Source organism: Acanthaster planci, linkage group LG12 (assembly GCF_054643075.1).
Source record: "Acanthaster planci isolate LZ-2023a linkage group LG12, COTS_SCS, whole genome shotgun sequence".
NCBI classification, from domain to species: domain Eukaryota; kingdom Metazoa; phylum Echinodermata; class Asteroidea; order Valvatida; family Acanthasteridae; genus Acanthaster; species Acanthaster planci.
In genome coordinates, this window is record NC_141788.1 from 11,320,046 (window position 1) to 11,344,168 (window position 24,123).

At 41.0% G+C, this 24,123-nt stretch overlaps 1 protein-coding gene across 2 annotated transcripts in view; it reads right to left on the reverse strand.

Moving 5' to 3' along the window:
* The window catches only part of LOC110980165 (uncharacterized), a 59,356-nt gene that overhangs the window by 11,192 nt on the left and 24,041 nt on the right, over positions 1–24,123 (reverse strand). For both annotated transcript variants that reach the window (XM_022236547.2, XM_022236548.2), the window contains 4 exons: positions 22,320–22,448; positions 14,667–14,882; positions 13,416–13,613; positions 7,237–7,402 (listed from right to left, as the gene is read on the reverse strand). In XM_022236547.2, the coding sequence (XP_022092239.2) occupies positions 7,237–7,402; positions 13,416–13,613; positions 14,667–14,882; positions 22,320–22,448 (709 nt within the window). The remainder of the gene's footprint in view (positions 1–7,236; positions 7,403–13,415; positions 13,614–14,666; positions 14,883–22,319; positions 22,449–24,123) is intronic.

Below are 24,123 nucleotides of genomic sequence, written 5' to 3' on the forward strand. Positions count from 1 at the left end.
ATCCTGAACTCATGGATGGATAGTTGGTCTGAAAGATTTTCTTGTTCCAGTGTGATTTTGATGGGGATATTAAGTAAAATCTTTCCTCTTTGAAAAAGGAATTGGTTGGTATTTTCCATTGGTTGGCATTTTTTTTCTCCACTTCATAATTTCTCACATTTCCTTTGATAAGCTTATGCATACATGTAGAAGCCAGTAATTATCAACTAGTGCAATGTAAGTTCTGTAAGATTTGAAACTTTGCATGGTGGAATTTTACATGAAATCTAGGCTTGTGGGTACAAGATGGAATCGATCTCTTTTGGAAGAGGTGTGGTTCTTAGAAGAACTAGTGAGTGTAAACTCGATGTTTCGGCCAGGATGCTCTGGCCATCCTCAGGAGAGTGTGCTGGATTGGAGTGGAGAGCTGGGTTATAAAGCTGATCCAGAGGCATGAAGCTCGAAACGGGATTCGTGGGTTGTGTAACTGTTACACGTGCACTGGGGCTGGATGTCAGTGAATTTGAAACTGGTTCCAAGACAACTTCTACGAGCAGACAGATGGAACCTCCATGGGATCTCCTATATCCCTGGTCCTAGCTAACATCTTCATGGAAGAATTTGAAATGCCATCTCTTTTCACTGCCAACCTCAAACCCAGCCTATGACTGAACTGTGTTGAAGACACATTCAGCATATGGCCCCATGGACAAGATCACCTCCCTGAATTCCTTGAGTATCTCAACCAGAACACCCCACCATGAAGTTCACCATGGAACAAGAGCAAGACGGACAACTTTCCTTCCTGGATGTATACCTGTTGAGGAACCCAGATGGCACCCTCAACCACCATGTCCAAGGAAAGCCCAACCACACCGATCGGTACCTGCACCAGCGATCCTTCCACCAACCAGCCATCAAGACATCACTGAACTGCACCCTTGTCCACAGAACCTTCAAGATCTGCACCCAGAGCAACCTCCGCCAAGAACTCGAGCACATCAAGACTGCCCTGCAAATGAACGGCTACCACCACAAGTGTATCAGCCTTTCTAAGCCTCCTCAAAGGACACTAGGGTCCCCTATACCCGAAGTCAAGTCCCATCCTCTCCCACAGAGTTAGGGTCGCCCATACCCAAAGCCCCCAAACCCCCCATCGCCACAGTTTGTCTACTGTACCCGGGCCCCATCTTCCCACCAACTCCACTGTATCCTACAGTGGGCCAGCATGCGAGTCTATCACTCGGCACCCAACAAGCTACAGGCTGCACTTCACACCCACGAGGACAAGCTCCCACCCAGCAGTCACCCCGGGACGCGATGACACAATGGGATGCAGGGGGATATCTGGCTTGTGCATCTTGGGTTGATCAAAGAATCTTGGACAGGAAGATGCCGACGGGCGGAGGTGACAGTACAGAGCTGCTGGAATGGTGTTGGAACGGTGGAGGGTTAGGAGCTTGCTGGCATTGCATTTCTCGATGGCTTGGGTGGGGTCTTTGGGCACCTAACAAGCTGCAGTCTGTACTGCACACCCACAAGGACAAGCACCCACCCAGCAGTTGCCCTGGTGTATATCACATTCCATGTGAATGCCGCCAAGTATACATTGGAGAAACTGGCAGAAACCTCCCCACCAGGCTCCAAGAACACCGTGCACATGGCTGACAAGGACAATACAAGAAGTCAGCCATCGTCAAACATGCACACACCTCAGACCATCACATCAAATGGGACAACACAGAAATCATCGCCCCCATCCAGAACTGGCTCCCAAGAAGAATATGAGATGCCATGAAGATTTTCTGGCACAACACTTTCCCCCAAGACATCGGTTTCAAACTCAGCGATATCTGACACCCACTACTAGCACCCCAAGGTAACTCCCATCCCCGTTATAAAGTTATAACATCCCTGGGCTATGTGTATCATAGACTGTACAGAAGTCTTTGTTCAAAGACCCAAGGACTTGAGAAAACGTATCCAAACATATTCCAACTACAAAAACCACAATATCTACAAGGCCTTATACTGCATTGCCTCAAATGGCTCAGTGACATACATGTATGTTTCTGAACTATTTGGAGGTCGTGCAAGTGACACATTCATCTCTCAGAATTCAGGATTTGTGAAACACTTGCTTCCTGGAGATGAAGTTTTAGCTAACCATGGCTTCACCATCAAAGATATTCTACCATGGGGTATGAAGCTGTCAATTCCAGCCTTCACCAGAGGACTAACGGACAGGTGTCTACCAGAGGAGTGTCACAGAATCCAGACGTATTACAAATGTACAAATCATGGAGACAGGGCCATCAGGAGATTAAAATGTTTCACACTATCATTCCAAGCCATGTGAAGACTGTAGATGATATTTTAGTCACCTGTGCTGGACTCTGCAATCTGCAGCCTTGTTTTATTAATGAGGATATACATGAGGAAAGCACAGCAAATGAGTCTCATGAAGACGATGACATTGTTCTTCTAGAGGAATAAGTCACTGTATATTTCCATACATAACCAAGGTTGTTCACAAATCTTCCTCATATTTGCCTAAAAAAACATAAAAGAATGCTATGGAATCTTTGTAGTAGACTAATTCAACCAGAAGTTTCTATTTCATTCATAAAACCAAACTCCTGGAATCAAACTTGTGCAATATAATATGGCTCTATTAAATTAATAAAGACTATTGTGTGGTGTATAGAACATAGAATACATGTAAATGTTTACACACAAAATTCATGGTAATTTAAATAATGGTGGATATAGCTCACACGTAAGGAATTTTTTTGTCTAACCGGCAACCCTTGGAATAGGCTTAGGGATATTGAACAAACTACATGTACTTGGGAATAGTTCAAACAGTATGTGGAGTTAACATACAGTGCATTTCTTGTCCATTACAAATGGCATTTATAACAGCCAAATACATGTACATGTATGTATGTGTGTATGTAGGTTAGTTCAACATGCACTTGTAAAGTGTATCTCAGCAGTTGGCACCAAAGAACAAAAGAAAATATGCTGCGTGTGTCATCTTGGAATTGGTCAAATCTCAATATCAAGTGTGTGTAAAGTAGGTGTATCTACTTTACTCAAGTAATTCAGAGATATTCTGTTTCCGAATTCACACAATTTTGGCAGATTCCAAGATTATGCACACCATGTACATAAGAATATTTTTATAATAGCCAGTTGGATAAAATAGCAGTCTCAAGCTTCTTTTACAAGTAACTAACGTCAAGTGCACTTGTAAAAGGTATTATAAAAAACTGCTACTCAATGTGGCGGTTAATGACAATGACAGTTAAGGGCACAATATATCTACAGTTGTCTAAGTTGTAACTACAGTTGTAAACTAGGGATTAGGATGGTTATTCTCTACATATTTATTTAACTTAAGTGATAAAGACCTTCACACTTCTGTAATATTAATATTTATACTATTTTTTCCTGTGAATTGTGTACATTACAGGGGGCAGACCCAGTACAAGCATTGGCTCTGACTCCCCCCCCATGCTGTCATAAATTCAGTTTTTTTAACTTCTACATTATTTAATTTATATAGAATGGAGATAAATCTGAAACCTGAAACCAGATTACCAAACTGTTGTGCGAATTCCAAATGTACTTGTAAAAGTGAACAATTCCTCAATTCTTGTCAATACAAGAATAACACATTGTGAGGCATGTTTTGGGCAGAGTTAAAACCTGATAATATATTATACAAAGGAAATTTTGGTTCCCAAGCTCGCATGTTCTTTTGTCTATAAATAAGACCAAACGAATGCACAGTTGCACTGTAAAAATAAGAGAGCTTTTTTGTGGTGCATGTAGGTTGTAATGAAAAAATGTTACACCCTATTTGAGATTTCATATTTCTTCATTATCTTGGCTCATAACGCAATTTTCATGCAAGGTACCTTCAAAAGACATGTTTCATTATGTCTGAGGAATTTGCAATACAGCTATTCAACTGTAATGTTTAGTCCTAAAACATCTTGTTATTAAGGAGGTCTACAGAAGTAAATCAACATTCAGGTAATTCACTCTTGGCTGTCAATGTCAAAGTTGTTGGTTTTAATTTCTATTGTCAAAAGTTTATCTAACTTAGTAGTTGTAACAACTTTTAGCTCTTTTGAAAGAATCAAGTCTGTTAACTTTGGCAGAAGATGCTTGACGTAGAAATTTTGCAGATGAGTGGGACGCTGTTAAAACCAAACACTGTGAAAGTTGACATCTACTATGGTGAAGTCTTTCCTTGACCAAACCATGAACTTGCATTTGCATCGCTTTGCACAATATATTGCCAATTGGACCTGGGTATAATAGCCACTAGCTGCTGCAGTTTGTCACAGAGGTACCATCACTCCCAACATCATACATCCCACTATCCACTAGTCCTGCAACAGTACTACCCTACCGCTTTGACCTCTTCTCAGTGGGATATTTGATTTCTCGAGTTATTTGATCATCAACTATTCCATCCAGACTTGCTCCAAGCCAACTCTCACTAGGGTTCACTACCAATCCTGCAGTTTGTATCTTTTTTCCATTTTTTTTTCAAAGACTTCTCTTACAGTTGTTTTGTATTTATGCCCATGCTCTGTAGATACATTTCCAAGAAAGCTTGGATTTATGTGGTTAGTAATCCACTTTGTAGGATCTGTATCTAGTTTCTTTGTAATGCTGGCAGCTGAGCTACTGGTAATTCGGAGCTTCCTCTGTAATGTCCACAAGGCTGATACAGGTGTAGTTGGTCAACTGTTTTGGATGCAAGTGTTCGTGCATCATGGTATGTTAACAGAGCATGCTTGTGAAAAAAGTCTCTGCAAGGTTGACACTCAAGACTGCAGTCATGAAGCCCATGAACGGGGTGAAGCAGGATAACTAGGACGTGCACTAGTTGATGTCAGCATCTGGTCCAAAATTGTTCCTTTAACGGATGACAGTCCACATATGTGAGGACTATTCAGGTGCTTTTTAAAATCATTATCAGTCTCAAATGCAAGAGCATGGTTTATTGTTGACTTTGGAATGTCATTGAGAATGTTTTTAACTTGTCAGGAACTGTTGAGTGCTTCAATTCCACAAACTGTCTGTACAGGTAATGCTAATGAAACCTCTCTTGTATGCCTCAGTTATCTTGAAGGCTAGGCCTGCTGAATAACTGCAACAATTACCTTTAGAGGCAGTGCACTCACACTTAACAGACTTGATTTTTCTGTTGTCTTTGTCAACACGTATCTCCACTTGATGATAGCTGGTGACTTGCTGAGAAAATCTCACCTCTCCTCTCCTCTCCTCTCAGGATGTTGTTCCATTGTAGCGGTGTTGAATTGTGCCAACCCATCCTGAGTTCAGGTAGTTGATGCCCTCACTGATGCTTCAAAAGTTTTGATTGGGCTGTTCATCGCATGCAGAGGCATTTACAAAGTAGTTATAAATATCTATCGAGTGAACAAAACATCGTTAATGTTAGGTGAATAGCAAATAATAGGCTAAAGCTTATACAAATGAGCAGAGATTTTCCTTGTTCCCCTTTTAGTTTTAATTTAGCTGAAGGTAGGTTGAGACAAAAAACATTACAAAGCAACAACAAAAAACAAAGGACATGGTCTTCATTACACATGCATCACCATCATTTCCTGTTCGACAATTTTCTTCCACAATTGATTCAACAAAAACAAAATCCTTTCCAAACAGAAATTAACTAGGAATGGGGCAGTGAGCTAATTCACTCATTGAAGAATGTCAATGGTCACTTAGTCAAAAAGATTTAATAATTTTTTAATAAGCTTTTTATCCTTTTTAATGACATAAAATGGCTTCTGAACCAATACATTCTCTGCTCACCAACACCGAATTTAATAAAGTAGGCCTAGTCTAGGCTGAGCACTGCAATGCCGTGGTTTTTTGTTTAAACTCACCCTGAAGTTCAAAATTTGGCCACTGATGAACATCCTCCGTCCAAGAATCCATGGCGATTGCACTGAAACATACATCTGAAATAGGCCCTAATGCTAAAACTATAAAAACATTAAACAAGGGCACTTGAAATTGGAGTTGACACTGGTAGCGAGTAGTGTTTAACCGGTCAGAATGGCCCCTTAAATGGCAGAGTCAAATGAGGGTGCCCTTTCACACATGGCCCATTGGATTCATCTATAGAGGAACCTAGTGCTGTGAGCTAACTAGCAGAAATATTTTCAATATTTTTATATCAGTTTGTCAAAGAAATGTCAAAGTTTGGAAAGTGCTTCATCTTGTCACAGGCCCGATGCCAACTTTTCAAAATGAAAAAGTGTAATCCTGTCACGATACCGAATTACCTTTTACCTAATATACATTTCAACAGAAACACATTCAAACAATTCGAGTTGAAATTTGTTGTAATAAAAGCTGCCTGTGAAAAGTAAAAAGCCTTTTTTTAATTAAAAAGATGAACAAAGCAATTGACTGGAGCAGGATTTTAACCTGCAACCTCTGGAACACTATACCAGTGCTCTTTTTTTTGTTTTAATGTGTTTCTTAATGTTGTAAGATCCAGCATGGGCAATATTTATGTCACCATTGCATGTGATGCAAAACATGTAAGCTTCTCCATGACGAGACCTTGCAATAAAGGCCCATTTTTGGTGTATTCATCCCGGAACTTCTGCTGACTTGTTGCCATTGGGCAAAACAAAGTCCAGTTGCTCACCTATAATCCCAGGATCAAAACTAAGAAAACCTTCCACCCCAGTCAACTTAGCACAATGGTGATGGTCAAGACGATAATGCACATGTGTAACAATGATGATGTACATGTACAGTGCATGAACACATACATATCACGTTGCCAATGAAGTGCACGCGTGCTTATTCACCCCAGTTCATCATAGCATTAAATGGGGTGAGCGGGTGGTTCAACCTTGCTGGTTTCTAACACTACTCATGCACCTTGTACGCACAAATTGCAGAATGCCAGTAACACATTTCTGAGGCTGGCTCCAGGCTAGCTTACATAGAGTTGTTGAACCTCAGAGTAGGAAACTGTAAAATCTTAGTCTGGATCATACAATTGTAAAAATTAAGTTATATAAGTTGGCATCTCTGCAATCAACAAATGTCTGACAAGACTTGAAAGAAAACCAAAATTGGAATTTGCATGATTTCTATATTCTCTCCAAGGTTCCCTACAATACAGCATCATTCATTGAGGAATTCGTGCTTTTCAGATGTGGTTTCATCAATCAAAATGATAAGACATACCAGGTACAATCTGTTTGAAATCCACATAAAAGATGAAGTAAGATGCTGGATTCTGTGGATCCCTTTTGATCACGGAAGATTTATGTAGTGCAGTTGGAACAAAATATGTTCTCTCGGTGGTTTCCTGTACATCACTGGTTTCCATCTGATCACCTGCTGGACCCCTCTGGATAGTAAGAGAAATTAGCACATAAAGGGTGAAGTAAGTAAATAAAAAAGATTTGAATAAATATATCATAAACAGATGTGACTGAATGGAATGCACAGCAAACTGACTTGACTGAATAAGCCATTTGCGAGTTAAATTTGAATAAAATCTGGTACACTGAATTATCTGATTGCACATGAACATAAAGATTTGAATTCCCCAGACTAAAGACACCGTTGCTAAACCTTGTGATTCGGGGCAAGCTTTAGCATAGCGACCACCTTCTCTGGAATGGACTGGTTCCTTCGTGCCCTTCTTATCCATTGAAAACAGTGTATTATTGCAAGGTGTCTCTTATGTAACTAAGCAAAAGCTTGCCCCGAATCAAGAGGTATAGCAACAGTGGTTTTAGTATGGAGAATTCAAGATATGTGAATTAAAGAACTCAGAGTACCAGGTCTGGGTCAAAGTTAACTTACAAAAGGCTTATTAAATGGATCATAAGATACATTTTCTCTAACTTGTTGTCACCTGCCCTGTGTGAACACTTTCTTGCATTGCAATTTGGTTACATGCATTGAAAAAAGCACTTTTCAAAACTTTAAAGGTATTTATGCTTTCCTAAACAACTGAGGGCACTGTTGCTGTGATGTCATCTAGGGAAGATACATTTCAGTTCAAAAAGTGTTCCTTTCAAGCTGAAGACCCAGAATTTACTTATTGAAACATTTCTGAGATTTGGTTTAATGCTTGCATATTGATGTGCACATAAACGACAATGAATCAGCAAGAGAAAACTCACCCAAAATGCAAGACTTTGTTTGTGTACAAATCAATGTAACATTGAGGCTTTCTTCCTGGGATAACATCACAGTTTTGCTCATGAATATGAAAATCTCATTAGCATAAAAGCCAAAAAGGTAGTAAAAACCCTTCCAAACAGTGAAACAACATTTGTAAATATGGTTAACACAAGGGGATACAAGGGTACATTTTGAAGGTTTGTATTCAAACAAATTTATTGCAGCTACCCTTTAAACTCACTTACATGTAGTTGAACTTTTATGTTAAAGCAAGGTCTGAATGCTTTTAAGTTAAACCGAGTCAGTTTTATCTCACCACTAAAATGGTGATGTACATTAAACCAACTCAGAGAGTTGGCTTAGTGCTAAACAGTTAAAAATTTTGTACACTGTCTGAACAGCTTTAGACGAGAGTTTAATATATAAAAGGTTTTTATGTGGCATAACTTAGTTGGTAGGTGCCCTGCATGCATGCAAAAGTAGTGTGTTATTATTAATAACAACTAATAATTAATCAAATATTAGTCAACATTTCATCCAGTAGATTTCTGCAAAGTGATTATTTTCCAGTGGTACAAACACTTCAAGAGTATGCAAGAATGTGATGAATGTCTTTCAATGCAGCTCTATTGTACAATTATGTGGTTATATACATGATCTAGTGTGAGCATTATGTAATGAGCGGAAGTTACACATGACCCTGAGATGAGTAGATAAACTATTGTGAGTTGAACTCACCATGTTAACCACTTGTTGCCGGAGTTCCCAGTACTGGAGACCTTGGCCGTAAATTCATGGCCGGGGTGCCAGAAATCGGAACTTTCTTAAAAAAAAAAAAATCAAAGTTGCTGGGCCTTCTTTAATAGAGAAAGTTAACTTGCTGTCAGTCAAAGGTTTATGCCATCAGCGGAAGTAATTTTATCACTGATGGGCAACAATGGGTTCCCAGGGCCAGGGAACTGGGCCTTTATTCATGGCTAGGGTGACCGAACTTGGAAAATACTTAAACAAAAGACCGAGCAGCTGGGACTTGCCAATCAAGGTTTATAAGCTCTCAGTACAGAGTGCTGATCATTAACAGAGGTAGTCCATCTGTTTGAAACAGTACCATTGTTTGCCGCTGCCAGCACCTGCTGCAGATTATCTGCAAGGATAAAAGTGCTCCAGCACTCCAACGATGAGCGATACGGTACCGCTGCACCCTTGTGGAATCTGGCCACATTAGTAAAAACAATACAGCTGTGCAGCATTCATTTGTAGTAGCCCCTAGTCGAATTTCTTTCATTGCCCTTTCGTTAATTACGTAGCGTGAGCGGTGAAGTGCATCACCAATTTCTTTTTAAATAGCCCCCACTGCCATGCGTCCCTCTCTTTTTTTCTTTCCTGTGTTGCTGATGGTCACAGCGGTCACTTCACTACTCCGAGTTCCTGTGCTTCGTTCTGGGTGATTCCGGTTGTCAATTTTCATCCTTTTCTTCGCATACGTCGTTGTGGTGAACCGGGTTGTAGTATACAGCTAATATATTCTGGTGAGCTACAACGACGGCGTTTCATTTCATATCTTATTTTTGTTTATGACCCAGGTGGTCAATTTATTTTCCTTTTGATATAAAAATTTGTTTACTTTATTTTGGAAAAGAAGAAAACACACACAAAAAAGAGACTTTTCAATTTATTTTCAAAGGCTAAGTTAGCCACTCTATTTTTGAGACAAAATAGCCAAAAATTCAACACTCACAAAACATTATGCTGATGTGCCTGATGAATGACACAGTTCAACCTCATGGCCCACGCGCTGTTTGAAGTCATTTGAAGACAAACAGCAGTCCAGCATTCACTGTGCCCTTGCCACATTGATTGACACAGCTCACCCCACAATGCCCATGCACTGCTTAAAGGTATACTTAGCGTTATACACCAAGCAAAAGAGACAGGCCACCGCATCCGCATCGACAAGCACCAGTGCTTCACCGTTCCAGTGGAAGGATGAGGACAGCACGCCGCTGAAGTACAGCTTTACCGGTAATGATGGTGCCACCAACTCCCACCAATAATGCAGTTCCACCTGCAGTGAGTCATTTGGGGTGTTTTTGACGATGTACTGTATCACAAGATCGCCCAAGAAACCAACCAATTTGCCAAACAGAGACCTGCCATGACATCGGCACAGATAAGGTCATGGACTGATGTGAATACCCAAGAACTGAAAGCCTTTCTGGGCCTTTGCATCATGATGGGTATCACAAAACACCCCACCCTTCACAGCTACTGGTCGACTGACCCACTGCTGAAGACAAGCCTGTTCCTGTCCGTCACGCCCTGAGACCAGTTCCTTGCCATCCTGCTGGCCCTGCACTTCAATGACAATGGTGCCATGTTGGAGAACTGCCCTGACTGCCTGTTCAAGTTGTGTCCGGTCATCGACCGTCTCCTTGAGAAGTTCTCCACTGTGTACAGTCCACAGCAAGACATTTCTGTCTGTCAATGACTCCTTGTTAAAGTTCTACAAGTTGTAGTAGTAAATTTGTTACATAAAAATTGATTGGGAAGTTTTCTGTTGAAATACAAAATTACACTGTGGGAAGGGAAATAGTGCTTGGGTGATAAAATTTGATGGGAAAGTTTAGGGGGAAGTAGAAATTATACATGGGAAGGGAAAGGTCTTACCAGCAATCAATCCTCAAATTGACACACACTCATGTCTTACAATCAACCTTGAAGCAAAGCACACTTGTGCCCCCGAAGGGAATGGGTATTTAGGTAATTCTACAGATTAGGGGTCCATTTTTTCGTGTCCCTGTCATATCTGACAGTTCAGAGCACATTTTCTAATTTCCAAGAGTGATGAATAAATGAAAATTACCTGCCAAACAAATAGCAATAGCTTGAAATCAATTCTAGTGATATTTCCATATCAAATAACAAAAGTAGGATGCAATTTATAGAATGACCCATTTCTCCTTCATGGCCCGCATGCACTCCACTATTACACTGCCCTCTGCCTGTGGGCACAAGTTGAACAAACATGCCACTGTACTAAACCGCAAATTTCACACTGGAGTCAACCGTCAATCGCTCTACATAGCGAGACCATTTTCAGCAATGCACTGGGCTAAATTTCCAGAACAAAGAGGAATTATACAACATCGCACAATGGGGCTCTTTACTGGGTGGCAGGCCTGGCTGCAATTCTCATGTGTCAATGGAGGTTGCTTGTCAGATTAAACTTGCCACAGGACAGTCATTCGTTTGGGTGTACACGTCCAGAAAAGGAAGACATGAATTTTTGAAGAATCTTGAAACCAGAAAATCATGAAAATTGCCCGGCAGCAGGTTATGCATACAGCTAACTCCACCCGGCATGAAGTGGTGAACATGGTGTCTAAACGCTCAGTTTGTTTTCATTTTACAACCGACTTCCCATGGTGAGCAATTCTATTTAATTTTACAGTTTTTAGCTAAAATAATGTCTGAACACTGCTGTAGACTAATGTGCCTGAATAAACTGGATCACAGACTGACATGCCCAAATGGAATGAACAGATTGACATGATTAAGGAGAACACTTCACAGAATGACTTGACTGCGTGGACTGACTTGATTGGGATGAAGAACAGAAAGACACGACTGAACAGTTTCATTTGACTGAGTGGGATGGATTACAGACTTATTTGACAAAAGGGAATTTAATGTATCACAGACTTATTTGAAAGAAGAAATAGATCACAGACTATCTTGATTGGAGGAATGGAGTACAGACTGACTTGACTGAGGGAATGATTTACAGACTGACTTGACTGAAAGAATGGATTACAAACTGACTTTACTAAGGGAATGGATCTAATACTGTCTTGACTAAGGGAATGGATCCCAGACTGACTTGACTGAAGGAATGGATCCCAAACTGTCTTGACTGAGGGAATGGATCCCAGACTGACTTGACTGAAGGAATGGATCCCAGACTGTCTTGACTGAAGGAATGGATCCCAGACTGTCTTGACTGAAGGAATGGATCCCAGACTGACTTGACTGAAGGAATGGATCCCAGACTGACTTGACTGAGGGAATGGATTACAGACTGTCTTGACTGAGGGAATGGATCCCAGACTGACTTGACTGAAGGAATGGGTTCATCTTGACTGAGGGAATGGATCCCAGACTGTCTTGACTGAAGGAATGGGTTCATCTTGACTGAAGGAATGGATCCCAGACTGTCTTGACTGAAGGAATGGTTCCCAGACTGTCTTGACTGAAGGAATGGATCCCAGACTGTCTCGACTGAAGGAATGGATCCCAGACTGACTTGACTGAGGGAATGGATTACAGACTGTCTTGACTGAAGGAATGGGTTCATCGTGACTAAGGGAATGGATCCCAGACTGTCTTGACTGAGGGAATGGATTACAGACTGTCTTGACTGAAGGAATGGGTTCATCGTGACTAAGGGAATGGATCCCAGACTGTCTTGACTGAGGGAATGGATTACAGACTGTCTTGACTGAAGGAATGGGTTCATCTTGACTGAGGGAATGGATTACAGACTGACTTGACTGAACGAATGGATTACAGACTGACTTGACTGAAGGAATGGCTTACAGACTAACTTGACTGAAGGAATGGGTTCATCTTGACTAAGGGAAAGGATTACAGACTGACTTGACTGAAGGAATGGATTACAGACTGTCTTGACTGAACGAATGGATTACAGACTGTCTTGACTGAAGGAATGGATTACAGACTGACTTGACTGAAGGAATGGATTACAGACTGTCTTGACTGAAGGAATGGATTACAGACTGACTTGACTGAAGGAATGGATTACAGACTGACTTGACAGAGGGACTGGATCCCAGACTGTCTTGACTGAGGGAATGAATTACAGACTGTCTTGACTGAAGGAATGGATTACAGACTGTCTTGACTGAACGAATGGATTACAGACTGTCTTGACTGAAGGAATGGATTACAGACTGACTTGACTGAAGGAATGGATTACAGACTGTCTTGACTGAAGGAATGGATTACAGACTGACTTGACAGAGGGACTGGATCCCAGACTGTCTTGACTGAGGGAATGAATTACAGACTGTCTTGACTGAGGGAAAGGATTACAGACTGTCTTGACTGAGGGAATGGATCACAGACTGACTTGACTGAAGGAATGGATTACAGACTGACTTGACTGAGGGAATGGATCCGAGGCTTGACTGAGAGAATGAACCACAGACCTGATGGAGTGAATATCGTTCGCAGAGAAGGTCCAACTTGCACATGAGGCTCAACAAGGCCTGCTTTGTATCTAATGCATCGCCAACATGCCATTCCTGGATCTCATTCAGTGTACCGCTCCACAAGTGGTTGATCAAAGTTTCCTCCAGAATTCCCTCTTCATTTAACCTTTTCCAAGATCTTGTGAATGCTGGAGACTTAATTAGGAAAAAGATAGACTAAGAATAATTGAGACATTTTTATAAAAAGCACAGCAACAAAAATACAAAAACAAAATTAAAAAAAATTAAAAAATTACATTCCATGATTGTAAAAACTACTCGCTGAAAGCACATAATTGTTACCAACAACATTCAAAATTTGTGATTTTTTGAAGGAACTGATTTTGAGCATCAAATTTGGCCCCATACAGCTTTACATTGTGATCCGAAAGAAATTGGGACCAGTCAGATCCATAATTATTTCAAAATCTAGAATAGTTCTCTTTTCTCGGGTTGCTTGTACCAGTGCGTCCCACAACTATTTTATTTTTTTAACGGGCAAATTTTATCATTGATTTTCATGATCATAGTTATTCATACCGTGACTTTGTGGGGAAGAATTGACACGTCAATGATAACCTTTTTTTAACTCTGTCTAGATCGGGGTAATTGTTCTTTTCAAACAACTGTTTCATTTTTTCCCCAGACATCTAAATGCATATGAACTAAAAATCTAAAAACTAACATGTATCAGAAACTCTGGAATGAGCAACACTAATTAGCAGTGGCTTAAGATCTGACTTTGGAAAGACAATGTGATGTCACCACAAAATGAGCCAAACATAGGATTTTTTTTGGAGATATTGGCATTTCCAATACTCAGGGTAAAAGTAGGGTGTAAATGTGGCATTTTTCCAGTGGCTTTACAGCTTTGTTTCCAACATTGTGTCAACATTTCTGTCCAGGCACGAAAAATGCTACCATCAAAAATTAGTATGAAAATGAGGTTTTTAAATATATTATCCCGTTAAAAATTGGGAATTAAATAGAAGGGTGTTACCTTTTCCAAATATTATAAAGCCCCAAAATCAACCTCCCCCTTCAATTTTTTTATTATACACCATAACAGTGGAGTGCAACTTTACTCTCATTTTGACTTGGTGGGTAAACAATAAGCAGAACGTACCACATGGAACACACCATTTCTCACTTCAACTTGTTTTGTACTCATCCAACTTAAAGGACGTGCTAAGAACGCAATGAATTCACCTGATCCTTTAGCTTAGGGACAGCTAGAAACATTCTGAACAACTTGATCAGCCAACATCGATCAGCAAGAATACCACCCATGTGCATCAGGTTTGGATGGGCCTCTGTCTGTCCATCGAAGAAGAGAATCTGACCAATATCATGGTAGAATTTCAGCATTGTCAATAGCTCAGCATTGGAAAAGTCTCCAATAGATTTCTGAAGAATTTGACGGACCTGAAAAAAAATTTGGTAAATTTTAATGTTTCTGTTTTACAAAGACACCTGTAGAAACTAGTGGTCTGCATTTACATGTATGTGGTATGAAAACCCAGATCTGTACTGAAGTAAAACATGGGAGTCGGTAAAAGGAACCCAACCTGAAAATCTACACAGAAAAAAAGGGAGAGAAAAAAAAAGGTTTCAGCCAAACATATTCAAAATATAAATATATCTTACCCAAAATGATCCTTAACAACCTCTGGACATCAAAAACTGTATCACTTTATATCTACGTTGTAAAATGAATGACTGCATTTAAATTATCATGCAAACTTAATCACTTTTCCCCAACATTATTTTATATGCAAGTGTTTCTTCAAGCGAACATGCAGCAGTCAGCATCCTTTGTTGTGTTTAAATGTACATACCAGTAACCATGACATTCACTCAGGCATAAAATGTAGGCTGATTTTGATATAAAACCTTTCCCCAAAAAACATTTCCAAAGCTTTCATTTGTTGGTTACTAGTATCCAGTCCAATAATATGGAGCCAGGTGGTTAAGTACCCAGTTCCAATGCAATCTTGTTCATGAAATTCTCTATTATTCTGCCTAATTTTCTTAATTAAGATAACGTGTTAGGGAATACAAAGACCTCACCAAGCCCATGCCTAAACTATGACTTGAATTTTTTCAAAAATTAAATATATGCATAAAAAAGTTACTCCACAAATTAATAATTTATTATCTGTAGAGGCATGCTGTTCAACCATAATGTGCCCTCTAATCCTATAATGCACAGAAGAGCTGCCACCATGATCGTCCTTCTTTTCAGGTATTAGTACCATCCAAGCCAATAGTGGGGAAGGATGGGAGGGAGGTGACTGTTTGGGGTAGGTATTCAATAGCAGACCTGACCCACATTTCTGTGGGGAAGGTGTCTTTTGCTTTCATCCTACCCCAAGCAGTCACTAAACGTGCAGAGCAGCACTGTCCCCTTGGTGGGAGATGCGGTGAAAACACACTACATAAAAAGTGTGTGTTAGAGGAGCACATAAACTTTAAGGGCCATAGTGCAGACTCACCAGGTAGGAGCTGTTACATGTAGGTAGTTCCAGTGGTGGACCGCCCCGGCCCAATGAGGAACTCTTCAGCATTGATGCGGCTGATGTCAGGACAGCCCTGCCATGTGAGGGGTCCCTTTGCAAGACATCGGTGAGGTAGCATGTGGTGAACTAGATGAAATCTTCCAGCATGCTACATTGCATATCTCCTCCATCGACACGCCCCAGAAGTAGGCCCATGAGGTCGATACTACCCGATTTCATGAGCCCTAATGAGGCACTGAGTCTGATTGTCCAAAGAGTTCGGCCAGTCTGGGTTAACAAATTTGATGGCCGAAACTGCCCACTGGCTATAGTGTTTCTGGTTGCAGCTAGGTAAGGTTTTATTGTAGTTATGAAGAGCTGTGATGTCATTAATCTGAGTTTCTGGTTCTTGCTACGTACCATTTAAGAGTTCATACTGAGCACCATGGCTTGTTGTCTGGGGTCTCAGTGTGTTTAGTAATGTCAGGCACAATGTGAGGCTGTGAGGAATGCCAGCACTGGGATGAGACGAACACTGTGGGGTTCCCATCGGATAGGCCATCAGCGATGGACAAAGCTTTCAGTTTGCTGCCTCGGCATAAGGTAGTAACTGCCAGTATAAATGCCAGTTTCACCATCAAGTTGATCGATGCTTCACAGAGGGGCTCAAAGACAGGACCAGCAAGTAGTTGGACAACTGACAGGTCCCAGGAAGGAATTAGTCCCTTGGTAGGAGAACACTCAAGAAACATTCCTCGGAGAAGATGTTTAAGGGCTATTTGGAAGGAAACACTGAATGAACATGCCAGGAAGAGGGTACCTAGGGTCAGTGCTGTCTGAGTCGATGGGGGAAGCACATTGGGTAGTTGTGAAACCAAACGGTAGCTACATTTGATTGTTGACTGCAGTTCCATGTTGCGTAGAAGAAGAAAGAGTTCAGTTGGAGTTCTACACTGTTTGTCACGCCATGAAACAGAGAGCTGTGAACTCCTGGTATAGATGTATACTAGGAATCCAGAGAAATGAGGCATCAGCAGCAGGCTTCTGAACAACTACAGGTACATATTACTGTACCAGAGGGCCTTGAAGTATTATGGGTAAAGGTGCAACCATATCGCCTTCCAAGATCACTGTCTCATCTGGTTATAGCTGTAGTGTATTATCCCCCAGACAGCCCTGCTGCAGATTTACTTCTTGACCATCTAAATGACACACTTGACAATACTCGAAGCAACCACCTACATGCAGGAATCATAGTCATGGGAGACTTGATTTAAAGCCATTGCTCGCTGATACCAAGTTCAAGCAGATTGTTCATAAACCAACAAGGGAAAACAGAACCCAGGACAAAATCATCACAAACCTATCAACCTACTACAAACAGCCGCAAATTTGTTCTCCACTTGGAAGAAGTGACCACAAGGCAATTTTGTGGTTGCCTACTGCACAAAGCAAGAAAGAAAATGCTACCAGAATACAAATCACAAGACCACTTCGTGATTCAGGCATTTGTCAATTCGAGACGTGGATTTGCAATTATGACTGGTCACCTGTTCTGAAAGCCACTGAACCCAACCAACAATATGAGGCTTTCTAAGATGTATTGAATTGGGCCTTGGACTACTACCTTCCAATTTACTCGATCAAATTACACTCGCAGGACAAACCATGGATGACTCCTTCAATTAAATCAATGATCAGGAAGTGACAAAATGCCTTTCATCATAAGCAACACAGAACGTGGAAACAAATGAGAAACAAAGTCATTCAAGCCATACATCTTGCAAAAAGGAACACTATGTCACCAGAATACAGACACATAAGGCCTCCAATCCAGCTGGGTGGTACAGAGGAATAAAAGCTATCATCCATGGCCGTCAAACAGAAACAATTATTAACGTGCCAGGTCAAGAGCTAGCAAGCCCAGACGAAGTAGCTAACCACATCAACAAGCTCCTTGTGGCTGTCACTGATGATCTTCAACCACTTGATGCTGCTCAACTACCAGCCTACCTGCCATCGCAAGCATCCCCACCAAACGTCCAACCTTAGGAGGTGTATCGTCAACTGAAACGAGTCAAAGTCGGCAAATCAGGAGGACCGGATAATGTGCCCACTCGCATCATCAGAGAGTTCGCATATGAACTTGGCACCCTGTTGATCCACATATTCAACACATCCCTTAACAGTGGAGTGGCTCCTGACCTGTGGAAAAGGGCTATCATCATTCTAGTTCCCAATCATCTCCGGCAGTGGTGGATAAAATAAGGGCTATCGCTCTCACCAACCATTTTGCCAAAATCCTTGAAGGGTTTGTCGCCAGATGGACCTTAGAGGACTTAACACCTAACTTAGATCAACAACAGTTTGGGAATCGTAAGGGGTTTAGCACCACTCACTATCTTGTTGATTTGCTCCACATACTGTTCCAACATGCAGAGAGAACTGAAACATTGTCTACACTTGTCCTGACTGACTTCAGCAAGGCTTTTGATCACATCAATCACAACATCATCATAACTAAACTACTTGCTTTGGGGGTTGAACCTGCACTGGTCTGCTGGATTCGTGATTTTCTTAGCAACCATGCAGTGCGTGCATTACAGAGTCAAATCAGATTGGACTGATGTACATGCTGGTGTTCCGCAAGGAACTCGCCTCGGACCAATCATATTCCTAGCAATGGTCAACGATGCTTGCCAAAACCACCATCATTCCATACAGTACTGGAAGTATGTAGATGATCTGAGTATAGTGGAGACCCGATCATCAAATGAACGTCCAAAAATGCAAGAGGCCCTTGAGTCCCTTGTCCAGTGGTCTCAAGTCAACAACATGAAGCTCAATCCTGCCAAATGTACATCAATGGAGATCAACTTTATGAGGGATCCCGGGGTTCCACCAGTTTTTAGCATATATAATCAACAGCTCTAGCAATCACAAACAGTCAAACTCTTGGGTGTACACATACATATACAGAAGGATCTCAAGTGGGATGCTAATTTTATTCAATATTGCAATGAGCAAATGCACAGTTACACGTGATCCGTGTTCTGAAAGGCCACAGGTTATTGGTACAGGATCTTCTTACAGTTTATAAGGGATACCTGCGCCCCCTTCTAGAGTTTGCTTTACCACTCTGGAATGGTGGAATAACTAAACATCATGCAAATCTTCTTGAACGTGTACAGAAACATTCACTCAAACTTACATTAAGATCCGATCACAATCATTATCAACATGCCCTAGGTATCCCTCGTATAACTACTTTGAGTGATAGATGAACAGCGTCATGCCTCAAATTTGCCACAGATGTAAAAGCAAACTCAAAGTTGAATTATATTATCCCCACTCGACCAAGCAATGATAAAGTTCTTCGAAATTCCAGAGTTCCCCAGTTGCAATGTAGAACAAATAGATTTAAGAGCAGTGCAGTACCCTACCTTATTGACTTAATTAACTGTAATTGATTCCACTTAATAAGTTGATGACTGGTCTCTGATATGTTCTTCAACTATCTTTTTAAATTGTTCTTTGTTTTTAAGTTGTGATGACTGGTTTGTTCAAGGTCCATGGATTTTGTAACCTTTAAACAATCTTCACCAAGTATTCTTTTTATTGTTATTAGACAAATTTTGGGAGTTGTCAATCTCTGGTCTGTTCTCAAATCTTTTAATTAATTTGTGGTTCTAACAGTTTCCTCAGGTTGTGGCCATTATTTATTTTGAAGTGGTAAAATGGACTTGAATTAGTACTGATGTTATTGACATCCCTGCTGTTTTGTCCTTGTCATTGTCTACGCGTATTGGTGGGGGTCCTGTCTGTGGTCATTGTTGGTTTTTGTCTGTTATGAACCATTTATTTTTTAACTTAATTTAACTTCATAAAAGCTATGTTTTCTCGATAGAGCAAAGAGGATGTTAGTATCTTAATGGAAGATGATAATTAGAGGAGGTCTGAGGTTTGCATATCTGAGAGTACTGATATAGCATACACAGCCTTGTTGGGGATTTATAAATAGGCTTTTGAGCAATGATGTCCATTATTTGTAATTTTATATGTTATGTGTATTTTTAACTGGATGTATTTTAAGTAATGCTTAATGGAATTTTTTGCTCTAACTTGACGCAATTCAATCTCGATTGCCACATCTCATCATTTTAAGAGAATAAACTATCCATCTGTCTGTGTCTGTCTGTCGGGCTGTCTGTCTGTCTGTGTTTGGAAGGCCTGAACAAAATTAATAAAAGATGTGTATCCTGGCCGATTCTGGCAGAATTGCCAGGATTAGGTAACAGAGAGGGGTGTGTAAACAAGCAACCCTACTTTGTTGAAAGAGTTTATCTGTGACCAAGACCTGTAGGTGAGGGAGTCTGGTGCAGAACAACAGTAACTAGATGTTCTCTGTTGAGGCAGGGAGGTCAGTATGCAGACTGTCGAGTATCTTGAAAGACTGACCCAGTCACGTTGCAATACAGAGTCTGCTCTGCTAGGTGAATCGTTCTCTGAGAGCAGTGTTCAGTGTTGGCTTTGAGATGTGATTTGGGATGCCAGCACTGCATCCACTGGGGCCGCACCAGACAAGGCAGGGGACGACCTGGTAGCATGTAGTGTCTACCAACACCTGGATGCCCCTGATGAAGAGTGACTGAGGACGGCAGATCCAGGCATGGGGCACTCAGTAGGACTTGCACATGGGCGGTGTAGGGTCGTCCAACAGTAAGCCATCTGAGTCATGCCGCATGAATGGGAAGGGCTGTGACTTATGGCAGTTCAGCCACCCGGGACGTGGGGGGCTATGCCCGCGTGGCCAGGAGTGGTTTCTGCAGGGGCCGCCCCGGATGGCTGTCAGCCCACGAGGGAGTAGCATCCATGTCATGACCGGATGCACCGGTTAAAACGACATCTGAAGACTGTGGCACATGGCATGAGGCAGTCCCAGCACAGGGCCTTGTCAGCCATACTGGTGGGTCAGTGTGGTCTATGGTAGGCGTTGGTGGAGGAGAGACAGCTGCTGGATGTCATTGCCTGGTAATAATGCTTGGGAAGCTAGGTGCATGGTATGTAGGCACCACCTAGACCTAGTGTGCAGGGGAAATTTCAACCCCAAGTGCAGTGCCACTCTGCACTATCGTTGACTGCGATGCCCAGGTGGTAGAGTTAGGGAACTTCGCATTCAGATATCGCATTTACTACAGCTCAGACCCTTGAAGTGTGCCATGGCCTAACCCTGAACTAGACAGAGGATGTTACTGCCAGCAGGAATTAGTGCAGAATCAAAAGTATAGCAGAGTATAGTGGGAATGCCACTCAATCTTCCGCAGACCGACTCCTGTTGGTCTATAGGGTAAGAGCGGGGTACTACGGAATCAAGTTGCTCGCACCACCTCACGGAACCCATTAACCCTATGTATATCTCTCGGCGTTAAAGCAATGTAAAGTCAATGTGAGAATCTATGAAATGCATACACATAGAGAGGGAAGAAAGTACGACAAAAACAAGAAAACACATATCAATATGTTGAATTTTCCTTTTTTTACATTACATTACGGTTGATCAAAATAACACAGGAATATGGTGGCAAAACAGAAAATGAAAAACTTGAAGATGCCAAAATTGATACATCACTTAAGAATCAATGCTAAGGAAAAGAAGGGCGAACATGGCGGCCACTCCGCTACACATCATAGGACTAGAGGGCACACTATGGTTGATCAAGAATTTAGTGAATAGAATCAGACGCAAAGGAATTTGCATATTTAGTGGCTGTTTGAGATAGGATGAAAGCAGAAGACCCCATTTTCTTCAGTTCAAGAAGGGCTCCCCTGGGATTTTAATCCAATCGGTTCTATTTTCCTCTACTGTTGAATATCTTTATTTGAAAGCAGAAACATCTTTGTTTAAGCTGGATTTATGTAAATGTTTCCTTGACTTATCTCTTCTTTTTTTGCAACAGATAACCTTAATCCCAAAATGTCTCTAAATTTCTTTTTCAGAGAAGGGGAAATGTCCTGTGGACATGTTTAAGTCCAAAAAACGTCTTCCCTTCCTAAACTGTGTAGACATCTTTTGTTCGCAAGTCCACGCTAGGTATTTAAGGTTAAGAAGAACTCACACATGGGGGAACAGATGAAGGTCTCTCACTTTTCATGCAACCTAATGTACACTGAATCACCCAAATGAGTGTGTCACTAACACAAAAGAAAGTTATTACTCAAAAGGTTCTTTGGTTTGAATTAAAGCCCTAGAATGGCTACGGAATATAGCAGAGGAAGTGGTAATGAACAAGTTATTGTTCAACCTCCATGTATAAAATAGGGTACACTGTCAGCAAAGATTGAATGTACAGACAAATGGACTCACCATAGCAACAGACATAACAGGAGGGTTACGTAATCTGGCCTCTTCGAACTGCAGCCATTTCAGAGGGATCTCCTCCCTCATATCCTCTGAAAAGCACAAATCCTCTATCAGTGTCCTTAAACCTACAATCTAAGGATTGAACATGCAGAAGAAAAAGCATCAGTATACAGGAATAGATGAAATTACAGGTTCAAATGGCAATGTCTCAGGAGTTTGGGCTGAGTTCCAAGGTTGTAAGGTCTTAAACTTCAAGACTTGGTCTCAGATATAACATAATACTTGTGACAAAATTTTATACAGTATGCGGGTGAGAAAACAACTCCACTCCAGGACACACTTTAAGGTATCATACATCTTCATTGGGATATTGGCTTTTTTTTCCAACCAAACTGTTTGTTGTATACCCCCAAACTTTACTTATTCTAAACAACTGAGCAAAACTACTCTCATTTTGCTATTAAATGTATACAAAGTGTCAAAACCTAGGGCCAAATCTCAATAATTACTCACAAGGATTGCAATGACATAAATGTCAAAAACAATTTTTAAAAACCTGACTTGAAGGGACAGCACATGAAGAGGAATAAAATGTCACTAGTGCCTTTATACACGGGTCAATTTCTGACAACCACATGAAACCAGCAGTTTTCCATAACTGTGCAAACAATTTCAGACTCTACGAGGCAGCTGCCATCATGGTCATGTTTACATGTGCTTTAGATTATAAGATGATTACATCTGATTAAGGTTAGATTTAGATTAAATACCTGTGGGCATTTGGGCCAAGCATCAACAAGAAGTTAAAGCAAAAACGAACGGCAAATACCCCTAGATGTGCCTTAGTAGACAATAAGTAAAGCCAGTAGGCCTGTCAAGCTTAAGATTTTGCACTGATTGTATGGCGCTCGAAAAATGATCGCAAGCATGGCAACAGCATATACTCAGTGACCTTCCTTCTGTTCCAAAAGGTGGATCAAAGCAGGCAGTGTTGCATTCGAGTCCATCACAAGTCCCTGCAAGTAACTGTAAGTCCATCACAAGTCCATTACAAGACATTCAGTCTTAAGCCAATTCACAAGCCATTCAAATGAGCTGTGACAAAGCATTCTTTTGTCATTGTTCACCCTGTTACTTATGACTAGCCTTTTGAAGGGACTTGTGACTGGACTTGTGACTGGACTTGTGACTGGACTCGAATACAACACTGAAAGCAGGATCAGGATCTGGTGTAAATGCAGCGCCATTTATTTGTGGTTAGCACCCCCAGGATTTATTAACCTCATGGATCCTGGTCCCCCACAGCAGGATCCAGAGTAAACGCAGTCCTTGTCACCAAATTAACATACTGTAGGTGAAACTACCCCTATACAAAAAAATCCAGGAAAAGGAAAATACCACTATTACATATGTTAGAAATGAAACAATCTAGGTCAGCTACATTTAATAGTGGGGTAAAAAGCCATTTTTCCAAGCCATATCATTTATGCATTTATATTTAGAATTTTATAGGATTTTTTTAATGATGCACATTAGCTGATTGTTATTATTAGCACATGAAGCTTATTGTTGTATCAGTGCAGTTTATATATATGCCATCTCGCATATCCTGTTACAAACCTTTCATCACATTTCAAATCTAGCATCTTGTTTCTCACACCTTGTGTTGAACAGAATACACTTCCAAACAACCAACCTGATGTTGCACAACAAACGCTATAAATATGTATAGGCACATACACAAAAGGAAACACTCTGTGACTATATCACAGCAATGGCAGAAGTTCACATGCCAGCAATGCAAACA